The 14,684-nt window shown below is 47.0% G+C and overlaps 1 protein-coding gene across 2 annotated transcripts; it reads left to right on the top strand.

Annotated features, from left to right (window-relative positions):
- Positions 1-1,460: 1,460 nt before the first annotated feature.
- TMEM61 (transmembrane protein 61) lies at positions 1,461-14,621 on the top strand. 2 transcript variants are annotated; one of them, XM_029618050.1, is made up of 4 exons: positions 1,461-1,628; positions 3,019-3,211; positions 7,913-8,327; positions 13,911-14,621. In XM_029618050.1, exons 3-4 carry the CDS (start codon positions 7,984-7,986, stop codon positions 14,173-14,175), a joined length of 609 nt encoding a protein of 202 aa, XP_029473910.1. In that variant the 5' UTR covers positions 1,461-1,628; positions 3,019-3,211; positions 7,913-7,983; the 3' UTR covers positions 14,176-14,621. The 2 variants fall into 2 exon arrangements, with proteins under 2 accessions (XP_029473910.1, XP_029473909.1); XM_029618049.1 differs by lacking the exon at positions 1,461-1,628 and adding an exon at positions 1,901-2,103.
- The last annotated feature ends 63 nt before the right edge of the window (positions 14,622-14,684 follow it).

The following is a 14,684-nucleotide window of genomic DNA, read 5'->3' as shown; positions in this document are numbered from 1 at the left end:
AAATCATCAATAGGAAGTATTTGTAGGGAACAATAAATGTACCTGATGGTTATTGAGTCAGGTGTGCTCAGCCCTTTCCTCGGTTTTGTGTAATATCTATTTGCAGCTGCTGCGTCAAATAATTGGGCATTTTGGCATTACCACTAGAACATATGCTGATGGCATACAGTTAATTTGTCCTGTTGCTGGGAATATTGATTCTTCTTTCACTGTATTGTCTAGAATGATTACTGCTATCTATGCACCGATATATCATCTGCAAATGGAAGGAAAGCTCATACTGCAATCTTTCAGGGCTTTTCAGTCTTGGTGCTGTTAAGAAACCCTGAAACTGTTCTTTAAAGTGGAGATAGTGTTTGGCAGATTATCTGGCTCCTTCTTCCTGCCTGGTTGGAGGCAGGTGCTGGAAGTCTGCCCTTTTGCCATCCAGAGAATCTTCCAAGTTGTTTTATATGTGTGTTTTTATAGTATTCACACCTATTCTGTTGTATACATTAGTTGTGAAAATAAATGCATGTCTTCAACCAGGTTCTAATCTATGGAAGTAGAATCTCTATTTAATGGGTCAGATTTGGCACACACCAAAAACACTTTAGGCGAGATACCTGGTCACATAAATATGAAAGACAATCAAATAATACATTAACAAAAGAAAATATCAGCACATCAAAGTCATAAAATAGTCTTAAAATAATACCTAACCCCCCCACACACACACACATCTCACATTTTATAATTCCCAGGGACCAGGAGCAGCATTGCAAAGGAAAAGGCTCAAGAAGATGGGTCTTAACCAATTTTCGGAAACCCAAATAATCAGTGGCCAGGCGAGCATGGAGCGGTAAGAGGTTAATAAACGATTTCCCTGTTAACCCCCACTGCTTGCCAGCCTTAGCATTCAGAACAAAGAGCTCTTTGGAATCAGAAGAGCTCTCTCCAGACGACAGTGAGGCTCGTTTTAAGGACAATTTGCTTGATATTTTTTTCAGGGTCTGGAAAAGTTCATTTTGTGTAAGACTTGAGTTGGCATAGAGTTTACTCTTAACAAGCCTGTTTCTCAAACACAGCTGGGGGAGGAATGCAGCCGGCCTTCACTGTTGCGATGGGGTTTTTTTTTTGCATAAACTTGCAGGATTTACTCTCTTGGTTTCCCTGGAATTTACTCTTCGTGTAAACATTAAAGATCCGTAAAGGCTCCAAAACACATTGTCCAGTTACAAAAGGCATCTGGAGGAGTCTCTCTTACTGGGTCTTCTGCAGACAATAATAATGATTAATTATCTTTCTGCAAACAAAGCTCACGTACAGTTAAGGCATCTGACCTACTTTTATTTAAAGCAACACCACATTGTAGAATCCTGGGGTTTTTTAGATCTCTGTAGACAAAAAAAAACCAAACAATAGGAAAAAGATGTTCACTTAGTCATCCAGGAAACTCCCCCCCAGTTGCATTCTGTATTAAGCTGTCCATTGATGAGTATCTGACCGCAAGGCTTCTTATTTTTTTGCTGTGTTAGAATCAAGCACAAGTGACCCTGTTTTCCAATAGCTGCACGGAGCGGATTCCTCCCCGCCCGGAGCTGACGAGAGATGGAAGTCGGCAGGAGTCTGGACGCCTGGACTGGCAGGTTAGGGAGCGTCTCAAAAGACCCCGCGCTGCAACATCAGACTCAGCACCCCCTGGCGCTTGAGAGGCAGCTCCCGAATAGGTGGAAGGGCTGGGTTGTTTGGTGTTTTTTTTAATCTACTTGGGAAAACGTCTAGGCAGGGCTTTAAAGGGAACTGCGGTCCCTATCGCCGTGTAGGGGGGGGGGGGGCGGGCTGTGCTGGGAGTAGGCAGGGGGGGGGGGATCTCTTTTCCCTTGTTTATTTCCACCTTAAGTTCCTGGTCTCCCTCCCCGTGCCGAGAAAGGAGAGATCGGGAGCTTCTGCTCGCTGGCGGGCTCACTTCTCCAGGTGAAAATATCATCTTTGATCCGGATTAGAGCTGTTCCCCTAATGCCCGGCTGTGGCCTGCAGGGGGAGCTCTGGACGGGTTTTGCCTGGGAGAAAACGGATTCGGTCTGAGAGTGCTCCCCACTCTCTCTGCAGCGCGGCACCAGGGTAAGTCACTCTGAGCAGTGGGTCCTCTGATTGTCCCTAGGAGGCTACTTAAGGGAGCCTTTGTGACATAACGGATGAAGGAGTCCGAGCGAATAACCATAGGACGCAGCCATCCCGGCTGCAAGTAACTTCCAAGGCTTTCCGTGCATGTTCTGTGCCGAGCCTGCGGCTCCTTGCTTTGGACCTCGACGTTTTCATTCAGAGGTTTCCCCTGCCTAAAGTTACCTGCGGGGTGGCCGTGGGCTTTCCCGCGGACCTCGGGGCTCCGTTGTCAGGTTTGACCACCCCCTAGATTCAGTGGAAGTGCAACAAATGCGAGACAGCGCTACACCGCGATTACAGAACAAGCTTGAGCCTCCCCAGAAGATGTGAATTTCAGGGCAGAATTGTATTAATTGTCAACAATCTCTTCCTGGTGTTTTGTGTCCGTTTCTGTTTCTTTTCGTGTTTGATTCTTACGTGATCTTTCCTACTTTTGCCAAAAAACAAACAGCTCTTACCATTTGATTTTGTAAATTTTATTACCAAACCACCAAAAATCCAAGAGAGAAATAAAACTGGTGGACTGCAGCACAGCCCATGCACACATTTCCATTCACATCTCTGTGTCCCGGTCCCCAGAATAGATCCTGCCCTGTACCCTCTTCCATTTACGCGGACCGGTGTGGGAGCCGGATCGAGGGGGGGGGGGGGGGGAGGTGTTCGTCCCATGAAGGGGTAAATAATCCCCGCAGCCCAGGTGGAAGGGCTGAGCCGGGGCAGGCACCGGAGTTTCTCTTCCTCTGCAAGCCGAGCCGGCAGAATCCACTCTCGTTTTCCGGATCTCAAGGCCCTTTCCCGGCCAGGGCAGATGTCCATCTTATTCGTTCCCTTTAAACTTGTCAGTCTTAAAATGTCTGCTTTTCTTTTTTTTAGATACCGGGAGATCTGAATCTGGCACAACCTACTGAAGCTGGCATCTTAATGATGTGAAGTGGATTTGCTCCAACTCCAGTCAGATTTGCTCTTTTCCGGGGCCTCGGACCTTCCAAAGGGGACCTGGCCTGTCCAGAATGAGTGACCGCCTGCTGTCCGTACAAGTGGACATTTTCACCTGAGTGGCGCGCGAGTGAGTCCTTTAATAATCTCTCCCCCACCCCCATAAGCCTGCCCTGCATAATAACCCTTTACTGCAACACAACTAGATTTCTTAATTTTTGTGCAGCGTAACAAACGCTGCTGCAGAAATCGTGTCCGTCTGCAGAAAACCGATAAAGTAAGACCCAAATGACCGTGCGGGTCCCTGCCTGTGCTGAAACAGGTGGGGTCCGTCCACAAGCGGCCAGAGAAGGCTCCCCTTTCAGTATAGCGCCTCTCGGCTTTGCTTTTCTCGAGCAGGCAGCGTCGGTATGTCTAAACTCATAACATTTACATCTGTTTACACTTGTAACACAAAAATATTTATTTTCCCAGGAAGTGTGTCTAAAGTTAGATCCAAAATTTTTTAAATGCTTCAGTTCTAGCTGTTTGGGCAGTTATGTCAGCCAATTAAGCCATGTTTATGGTTTTTCATCTTTTTTTTTTTTTTTTTAAAGTGAAAGTTGACATGAAAATGGAACATTGAATTATTGTCCTAATTTAAAACATTTGCTCGGCTTTGCCAGTTGTTCCAGAACTGTACGTCTCCCTTAAAATATCTCAGAAAAAAAAAAATCTAACAGCTAAAAAATCCTTTGAGTGATTTAAGGTTCAACTACTGGCCAGGTGTCCACTGACCTGATTGCAGTCAAAATCTAGACTACAAGGTCTTAAAATATTTAATATTAGTTTAATAAAATAAATTGCCACCTACCTAAGATTATTTCGGAAAGAATTTCTCCCATTTTGTATCTATGGCAAAACTCTCACAAACTCTCTCAATGCATTCCTGAGCGGCCACCGAGCCATCAAGCTGGTCCTGTCACTGTCAGGGTTTAAAGATGATTTCTCAGCTTGATATCTATTAATGCATAATGACCTTCTCACACATGCAGAAACCTTAGAAGAGACTCACAATAGGTGTAAATAAAACATGTTTTCCAACAGCTTTTTCAAAACCTGATCGGGGGGGGGGGGGGGGGGGGGTGTCTTGCTTGAGTGGAAGTGACTGAGTTACAAATCCTTACATAACCTTCATTTATTGGACTCCTGACTCGCTTGTTCCTTGGCTAACCTCTAAATGAGGAACAAGAAACTTCAACACATCCCGAATAACAAAAGCAATGAAGTGCAAATATATAACAGCTACAAATAATTAATATACAACACGCACATAAAAGCAAGCAAACTAATAGGGCAATACAATCTCCTGAGAGAGAAGGCAAGGAAAACAAACTTTCAACACAACGTAAAGTAAAAAAACAAAACAATAGAACAATAGAACACAGGTATAAATATATATCCAGATAATTGTAAAACATAAATAAACCCAATCTCATAGGGCAGAATAGTCCCCTCAAAGCATAGAGTACCAATCTAACAGGTTTGAAAGGGAAACCAAGGAAACTCAAGCTTCAGTTAAAGGCTCCTTTAAATAATCAGATATTCACCAGTTTACAGAATTTATGGTAATTCTGGGCTTTCAGAGGCAAGTGAATCCAGGTAAGGGGACAAAAAGCACGTTTCCAGACAGAAGTTAAATATTCTTCCTTCAGTGAAGGGGTGACAAGTAAAGAAACCTGGGGAGATTTCAGGGATGGATTCAGGCAGGAAGACAAAATGTTCCCTCTATTTTATAATGTTTTGAAGACAAACAAAGAATCTTAAACTAAATCCTGTACATGAATGGGAGCCAATGAAGGAAATATAAGACCGAGGTCATTCTCTCCCTGTAAGCAATGCAGATACCTTTTTAGGTATAACTGACCCAGTAATCCAATCTTGTAAGGAGCAAGGCTTGAACCACCAAGGAAAAACATAACTGGCAAATACATCTTCACTGGGCAAAGCATATTTGGCATATAACACGGACCTGGGGGATGATAGACTATTTCTTAATTATTTAATGTGATGATTATTCCCAGGTTTTGAACTTGCTTGCTAAATGGTCCTTAACGTGCAGGGATTCTAGTTGTTGTGGGTCATCTTTTCCAATGAATAAGATCTCATTTTTTTTCATATTTAAATATAACTCATTACTTAATAACCAATTCTCCACTACTCCTAATCAGTCCTGAAAAGCTGCTGAGGGTTTGGGTCTTAAGAAGAGGGTATAGTTGCAAGTTATTGGCATACATAAAGTTATTTGGTTTGTAAATCTCAAAACGATATTGCCCAGGGAAGTGCATACAAGTTAAATAACAAAGGCAAAATAGTCTGACCTTGTGGAATACCATCTGTAACCCAGAGAGATCCAGAGTGATAATCACCAATCGGCACAAATTGATGCTTATTAGAAAGGAAGGATTTAAACCAATTCCAAATCTTCCCCCAAATCCCTAATAATGATGTGAGGCATTGGAGTCAGATAGTCAGTAGGGACGTGCTTTCATTTGGAAAACGAATGATGAAATTGAGTTGATTTTTTTTTTGTTTCATTTCTGAACTGACACTCCCCCTTCCCCCCAATGACTAAATGCATGCCAGTTTTTATTTTGTTAACTCTCCCTGGCTTGCTGCCAACCTCCCCGACTCCTTTCCAAATTACCTGCAATGCCTGAGGTCCAATGAGGGGTAGGTGCAATCTCCAGTCGCTTCTGCCACCAGGGTGTTGCATTTCAGAATGGTGCCGGCTGACCCGAGGCTGGGGTCCTTTTGGGTGGGGCCAGTTGACACAAGGCTGGCACCTTTCTGGATGGTGCTGGCCTCTGGTCAGCCGGCACCATTTTGGAATTTGGCGTTGGCATGGCAGGAGTGACTGCAGGTCATTTGCAGGGTAACTGGGGAGTGGGGAGGGGGTCCTAGGTGGGTTTGATGGGGGAAGGCTTTTATTTTTTTTTTTTTTAACAGGTGACATGAGTTCTGGTTTTAGTGTGTGTTATTGTAAAAACAGTATGCACTAAAACCACACCAAAGCAAAATGACAACCCCCTTGCACATCTCCAGTGAATAGCATCAGACCCTGATAAGTGATCTGAGAGGATCGGGAAGTTATCCTGAGCTTTGTCCCGGTGCATTCCTTTTTGCCTTGGTGCTGGTTCGCCTGATCAGTGCCTGTGTGAGCTGAAAACACATCTCTGTGTCTTCAGACATTGCATTGTTGGAAAGTCTCTGGGCTCTGAGCCAGCGTGCAGTCAATTTCCTGAGACGTACAGGGGAGCCCAGCCATAAGGGGCTCAAGTCTGATCCCAAAAGCTTCGTTTCCCCCTCCCCCAAGGAGCCACAATATCAGGGAAACATGGTTTTTTTAATCAATTTATGCTGATATCATTTTTACGTATTTGCGCTGCGGCTTTTCTTCCCCCCTTGTCATAATGATGCTTCTGTTAGGGGGAACTGAAAAAGTGTAGTTCATGGTTTGCTCAATAAATAAAGATGCTTAATGGTGTAGGCGAGTGTGACTTCCTTATTTTGAAACGTCTTTGATCCGTGCTGCAGTAGATAACATATCTGCACCTGTTTTTCCATCACCTCTTTCTTACGCCCACCGTGTGAATTCCCTCCCTTCTTTATGACTCTGGAAACAACGGTGGAGAGTTTTCACATGAGAATATCTTTTTTTTTTTTTCCCTGGCCAGAGAGCATGCATGAGAACAGGGGTGTTTGCCATTAGCCGGTGTTTAGTTAACAGTTCTTAGCAAAGGTGCACACTACACTATCAGGCCGATGCAATATCGGCGTGCGCTAAACGTGCGCTCCCTTAACGCGTGCCGATCCACCTCTCCCGGGCGCCCGATTTAATATTTAAATCAGTTGCCGCGGTAAAAAGGAGGTGCTAGGGGAAATTGCACGCCCCTAGCGCTTCCTTGGCAGCAGGCCCCCAGGAGAGGTCGCTGTCTGCCGGTTAGGAAAATGGATGCTCAATTTTAGAGCATCCCTTTTCCTAACCTGTGCACAGCCAGGTTAGCTCGTTAACCTGACCCTTTCTTTTTTTTAAATTTTTTTTTTTTTGGAGACATTTCTAATTTTTTAGTTCCTCTGACTTAATATCATCTCTACAATTAACTCCTGCTCAGGGCAGGCGTTAATTTTGGCGAGTAAAAATGTGCGTGTTGGGTGCACATTTTTTTTTTTTTTTTGCATCAGGGAGAGTAGATAATAACCTCATCAACATGCATTTACATGTGATGAGCGCTATTACCTACGCACGCGATTGGACGTGTGTTTTGGATGTGCTAACCCCCGTTTTGCATCAGGGGTTATGGACACATGTCCAAAACGCCCATCCAATCACGCGTTGAGCCGTGCGCTGCGGCCAGCGCATGGTATTGCATCAGCCTGCATGCGCCTTAAACTCACCTCATTTGTCCATTCTGTTTTTATTTGTGCTACACTATGCTCTGACTTAACAAGTAAAGGGAATGTAGGGAGGAGCATCTACTATCATTTCTATAGTGCTACAAGACGTATGCAGCACTGTACAGATGCACATAGGAGAAAGTCCATGCTCCGTAGAGCTTACGATCTGGCCAATATACGCAGACAAGACAATTAAGAGCTTTCAGGAACTTTATGATAGAAGATGGTTAAAATCAACAAGGCTATGATCAGGGAGAGCCAGGGTCTGAAGTAGGACTTATATAGAATTAATCTTGAGATCTCTTTATCTGGCCATTGGTGAGCAGTGGGCCACTCATCTGAAGTACTGCTGGGGGTCATTGTCACAAGACTTACAGTTTTCCCCTCATTGCAGCATGACGCAGGCCACGTTGTCTTTGCCCATCCAGCCCCCCCCGGATCTGAGTTTTCGGCGGCACGCTCGGGATGACTTCTTCCTTTCGCTATGGTGTAACCATCACCGGCGCCGTGCTTCTGGTGACGGGGACCCTTTGCTTTGCCTGGTGGAGTGATGGGGAGGCGGAGCCTGTTCCTGCTAATAACTCCAAGGCCGCGCCTGAAGGAAAAAGCCAAGCCCTGCAGTCCTCGCCCAGTGCGTTGCTCCGGTCCGTCAGCTTCTTCTGCTGTGGGGTTGGAGGATTCCTGCTCCTCTTTGGACTTCTCTGGTCACTGAAAGCCAGCGCTGGGCCTGTATCTCGAAGGTACCAGCGTCGTCTCCCTAGAGCACTTCATTATCTCAACATGGAGCCCAGTAAGAAACTAACAAACAGGTTAGTAGTAGCAGCTGTTGTAACAGGTTAGAGAAGAGTAGGCACTCAGCATGTTATGGAGTAGAGGTGTTTTGTAGACTTCTTGTGGTCCAGTGTTTTTGTCAATCCACTCGTAAGCTCAAGCAGTACAGTATAAGGTGTGGGAGGGGCCCCTGGCTGAGTGGGAGGGGCTAGCATTGTGACATCAGCAGGGTGCATGCAGCCTATTGGAGCAGTGAGGCTTAAAAGAGCCGGTAAGTGCCCTGCTCTGTATATGCACAAAATAAACAGGGACTTAATCAGTTTAGATACATTTTGTGAGCATGAATGGACCCTTTCTAGTCCCCCCCCGCTTCCCTATTAGTTTATCTTAGCAAAACTGGTGCAAATCCATTGAAGCAAAGCATGGCAGAAAGACGACGATGAATGCACAGACAGAAACCGACCAAAACCAACAGGTGCACTTGGGGCTTAATCTGAAGACAAAAAGGAGCTATGGAATGGGGGAAGAGGGAGGTGGAGCAGGCCCAGGAGTGACCTGTGCAAGGTGGTGGAGCCAGGGTCACTGTGAACTCACGCTCTCTCGCACACACGTGCTCTCTCGCACACCACACTCTCTCTCACACACATGCGCTCTCTCGCACACCACACTCTCTCTCACACACATGCACTCTCTCGCACACCACACTCTCTCTCACACACATGCGCTCTCTCGCATATGCGTGCTCTCTCACACACCACACTCTCTCTCACACACATGCACTCTCTCGCACACCACACTCTCTCTCACACACATGCGCTCTCTCGCACACCACACTCTCTCTCACACACATGCGCTCTCTCGCATATGCGTGCTCTCTCACACACCAAACTCTCCCTCTCTCAAACGCACAGATACAAACACACTCTGCCTCTTTATCCCTGGGATCCTCCATCCCTAGCCATTTTTCGCTTGAGCACTGGCAGATGAAGGGTGGCTCGGGGTTGAGCGCTACTGAGGTCCGGGGACAGAGGACCGCTGGGGTAAGGATGAGGAGGAGGGTAAATAGATAGGGGTCCTTCTCTCTACCCTGGGGAACTTGATCCTCCATTCCCAACTCTCAGCTCCCGACTCCCATGAACCCCCTCAGTGGTGCCAGGTCCCCCGTCTCACCCCTAATCCTTGGTCGTTCTCGAGCCTTCCCTTCAAGAAAATCACCCTCTTCCTCCTTAGCAAGTGAGACACAAGCCTCCTCTTTGAGCCAGAATCAGCTGGCTCTCCTCAGCCTCGGAGGACAAGGGCAGATTGGAGTGTACCCCGCTCTCTTCAGCCTCCTTGGACTGGAGGGGTGGGGGTCAAAGCATGGTCTGCTCTTTGCCTCCCTGGGCAAGAAAAGAAGGGAGCAGCACCGCCCGCTCTCCTCACGCACCCCTTCATCCCTGCCCCTCCTTCACTCTTTTCCCAAGCTGCAGAACAGGAGGGCTAGGGGGAAGGGGGCTGGATTAGAGTACAGAGGGACTTTGCTCTGTCTGCTCCAGGCTCATCCCCTCCTCTCCTCTTCCCTGCAGGCTGCCTGGAGCTGAGCACCCCCTGCTGCTCTGCTTCTTAAGTCTGGAGAGACTTGGGGGAACTCATTTCCAGGCCATTTCCCCCCTTAATTAAGCCCCGGGCGCATTCATTCATTCTGAAATGCCATGGGATCTAGGTCCTTGCAGGGTGAATTCTTCCTGAGCTCCTTCCCGGCAGGCCGCACAATTCCTATTACCCAATTACAGCAGGTTCTTATCGAATCTACCGTGGAAAGGTACAAGGCTGAGTGGAGCAGTGGCTTCTTGATCTGAACCGGGGAACCCTTTTAGAGAGGTTCCCTGTAGTTGCCTCGGACCACGGGAGCTGAATCTCCAAAAGGCACAAAGGTTTTATTTATGTAGCCCCTACTTCAGGGTTTAAACCGAAAAGTTCAGGGGGCCGCACACAGACGCACAGTTTTTACAAGCCCCAGGATGGATTCTTTGAGGGGCTGAAGGCACAGGCGTGTACTTGTGGTTATGCAGGTGTAGGTGCAAAATAAGAAAGCCGGACGCACTAGCCTAAGCGTTCCAAAAATAACTTTACTGAACGTCTTCCAATCGAACCATCTGGCACCATGAGCACTGGTTTCTGGTTACATCCATGTCCATCCATCACCTCTGAGCCCTGTTCCTCTTCCTCTCTCTGCCCGAGTATCTCAGGTGGGCAAGGAGGATCTTAGATGTGGGGGGTATCCCTCTCCCAGCGGTACCCGTAGTCCAGGGGTGAAATAACCCTCCTCCAAACCGCACTCTGCTCTTTCCCCCCCCCCCTGGGTAGGCTCCGGTGGGGGTCTCCAGGAATTAAAAAAACTCTTACTCCAGGTTCTCGCTTCACCTTTATCCAGTAAGGGATCCAGGCAGTGGATCCCTTACTGCAATCTATTCCCCTCCACTGGGCAGGAAGGGTCAGCAGAAAAAAAAATTCTTGCCAAAAACCAGAAAAAAAAAAATCAAAGTGTTTCACCAGGTTCCAAAAAAAAAAAAAAGGAAGGGATTCTCCTGCAGCGAGTCGCCGGTGTAATACCGAGCATGGGTTGTGAGAAGGCGCCAGCAGAGCTCTCCTAATCCTGGCCCTCCCAGGGAACGATTTTCCCCCAAAGTCTCATCATGAATCGGGGGACCAGGGATCTCACAAGAAACTCAAAAAAATCTCAAAGCCGCAGAAAAAAGAAGGCTGGAGGCCACCCAAGCAGACTGGAAGGGAGTGAGTCTCTCACCTATCCTGGGGGACTCAAACCGAGAGGCCTGGAACCTGGAATAGGCCAAACTCAGAAACAGGAACATCCAAAAACAAAACTGCCCCCACCCAGTTTTCCTGCTCTGCCTGCCTTTATACAGGCTGAAGCTGCCCAGTCCCACAGCCTCACGGGAGCTGCTGTTCAGGACCGGCCTGCTTCACCCCTAGCTCCTAACCCAGGGCTTACGTGAGATTCTACATTTATTTATTGATTTATTCTTCCAACCTCTATTCTGCTATTTCAGCTTTAGTTCAAAGCGCTGCCCGCAACCTTTTTTAAAATTGTACAATCTTAACGGCTTACTCCGGATCCTATTCACTCTTTCACTCATCTGAGCTCCACTCCATTAAGAATTTATTTACCAGAGAGTTAGGTAAAGGCTGTAGTGTGGGTGTTTGTCCTTCTGGGGATTGCCTGGCGCTGAGAGCGACAGGGCAAAAGGCATATCAGGACCTTGACATGAAAGGGTTAAAGAGCTCACTGTTGGGTAAGATGGCCAAGCTTTGTAGACGGGATCAGTCTCAGCTCTGCATCTTCTTTCCTTCATTTTATGAATATTTTCCATTTTCACTCAGTTTAGGTTTTTTTGATAATCACATAGACTTCAATTCTGAAAAGCTCCTGAGCCATGTAAGTGGACAAGACACATGTGTACGGGTAAATATTGAACCAGCCGAACCTACTGGTGGATTCAGCCATTTTGGGCATGGAGAGTTGTCTCTTCTCTGTGGGGTATCGAGAAACAAAGGTTAGAGTCAGATTTACTAAGTATTATCTCATGGGCCCTTAGTCTGCAAGAATTTGGGGGCACAGACCATTCACCTTTCATTTGCTGTATGACAGTACAGTGCTGTGTACAGCAGGGGCGGGGGAACACTTTTTCTTTGGTGGGGAGGGTCAAATAAACCAATGTCTTTCCCTGTGCTCTAGCTGTTGATGCCATGTGGGGCAAGATATTGGTAAGACCATGGTCCCAGTGGCCCACCCTATTCCGCTGCCTATGCTGTATACAGTGCATCCTATAAAATCAATAACTTCATCACTTTTCCTGGTGTCATGGAGCTTTCTGCATTATAATGAATGGGCAGGGAAAATGTTTGGGAAAAATAATTGGTGCAGCTCGTAAAAGTGCGGGACTGGATTTGCTATTAGACCCAGTAGGCCTCTGCCTAGGAGCGCTTGTACCGCAGAGAGTGTTGTGGATACACCACCAGTGCGATACTTTCCTTGCGCTGTTTGTCATATTCATAGACAAGGGAGTAACGAGTGAGGTGATCAGATCTGCAGAGGACACAAAATTATTCAACGTTGTTAAAACTGCAGCAGAGAATGAGGAATTGTGGAAGGACCTTGCGAGGCTAGGAGACTGGGCATCTAAACGACAGACGAAATCTAATGTGGAAAAGTGCAAAGTGATGCACATAGGGAACAATAATCCCAACTCTAGGCATGCAGTGCCGGGTTCTGTGTTAGGAATTGCAGGCCACAAAAAGAACCTCAGAATCCATGAGGACAATATATTGAAATTCTCAGCTCAGCGTGCAGCGGTGGTCAAATAAGTGAGGTGCAGGTGGAAAGAGGTATTGGGTTCAGACGACAGCGAACACGGGCCCTGACTTTTACGGTCCGGGGTACCGGTACTCAGGCGTAAGGGAAAAAGCATGTATGGCCAAGTCCATAAGCAACGCACGCCAAGCAGCACTGTCTGAATTTTCAAGAAAGCTCCTCACCCGTTAAAAAAAATTTTGCTAGCAGTACATTTTTTTATGGGTTATCATAAGGCTTGGGGATAACTGCACGGAGCAGCAGTTACTGCCCTTAAGAGAAACATGGGGGTAACCTGCACAGCACAGCAGTTACTACCTTGGGAAGCTTGCTGGGCAGACCGGATGGACCATTTGGTCATTTTCTGTCATCGTTACTACAGGAATTATTAGGAAAGCAATAGAGAATAAAACAGAGAATATCAATCTGTGGTGCACCCGCACCGGGAGTATTGCATGCAGTTCTGCTCAACCCCATCTCATGAAAGACACGGCAGAACTAGAAAAGGTGCAGAGAAGGGTAAAAATCAAATGAGAAGGGCGATGGGATGGTTCCTTGATGAAGAAAGGCTAAACAGCTTAGGACTCCACCTGGCAAAGAGATGTCTGAGAGAGGATACAATAGAAGTTTATAACAACATGAATGGGGTGAAATGGGCAAACAGGGACCGGTTATTTGCCCTCTGAAATAATACTAAATAAGCTAACAACCAGCAGATTCAAAACAAATCGTAGAAAGCACTTTTTCACTCGGCGCAGGGTCAAGCTGTGGGATTTGTTGCCAGAGGACGTGGCCAAGGCGACGAGCACAGCAGGGTAGAAAAGAGGTTTGGAGAAAGTGTCTGCAGGGAAAGGTCAGAAACCATTTTCAGTCAGGTAGACTTGGGAAAGCCGTTGCTTATTTCTGGGAGTGAACAGTAAGACCTAGAGCTACCTTTTGGGATCTGCCGGTATTTGTGACCCAAACTGGCCACTTTCGGAGGCAGGATGCCGGGCTCCAGGGACCTTAGTCTGACCCAGCATGGCACTTAATACGTTCCCCCCCTCTGGACCCTACTCCCACCCTAGCGCAGTCCTCCCCCTCTCCCTTCTGCCAGAAGGAGGGAAGACGCTGAAGGTCGCGTGTGAGTTGTAAATCCTGCCCTGCGGAAGTGAAACTAGGATAATGCTGCAGGACGCTGTAGGGGGGTGGACATGCAGGATTCTATGTAGTGCTTAATAAATGTTAAGGATTTGTAGTTGGCTGACATCTTTTTTTTTTACTTTTTCAGTAACATGGATGCTGGTGCAATACCGAGTTATGAGGAGGTCATGACCTGCAGCCCTGTGGACAACGCTCGGTCCCCTCGCGGTGTGAAGCAGGGGGGGTTGCCGCCTCCGTACCAGGCATTAAATGAGAAGGGTGCCCACTGCAGGGGCCACAAGCGCAGCTTGTCAGACAGCGCCCTGCTCAGAAGCGCGCTGCTTGAGGCTGGGCCGGAGGCAGGGGCTGAGCACGTCACACCACCGCCCAGCTATGAGACTCTGAACCTGTAGCGTGAGCAGCGATCAGAGAGCATGCAAAGAGGCTGTGGCACTGCTGCCTGGGACCTTACCACAGGGATCACCTGCTCAGCCTTCTCTGACCTTGCCGAGTCAATCACAGAAGCATTGCCTCTCAAATCTTTGGGAGACAAGATCAGATCAGCTCCTCCATGTTCCGAAGATGCCTTTGAAAAGAAATCGTAAGGTGATGCAGCCTAGTGATCTCCTGTACATTCCTCACAGACTGTCAGCCTATCCAGGACACCTCCCTTTCATTAACCTTTTCATGGGGTCAGATGGTGATGTACAGAAAGGTGAGATAACACTGTGCAGATAAAACTTGAACCGTTTGAAGGCCGTGGGAGCTGTACAATAATATTCTGCCCTTCTGGAAATCCATCCACTTTACTTTTTACAGTTTCCACGTAGTCTATGAAAACAACATTTAAAAAAAAAAATTCCATCAGCAACAACAAAAGAAAAAAATGCTGAAGAAAGAGAGAGAGAGAGAGAGAGTCAAA

Source organism: Rhinatrema bivittatum, chromosome 10 (assembly GCF_901001135.1).
Source record: "Rhinatrema bivittatum chromosome 10, aRhiBiv1.1, whole genome shotgun sequence".
In the NCBI taxonomy this organism is placed as follows: Eukaryota; Metazoa; Chordata; class Amphibia; order Gymnophiona; family Rhinatrematidae; genus Rhinatrema; species Rhinatrema bivittatum.
Note: the sequence above shows the minus strand (reverse complement) of the source record. Positions and strands in the feature narration are given on the sequence as shown.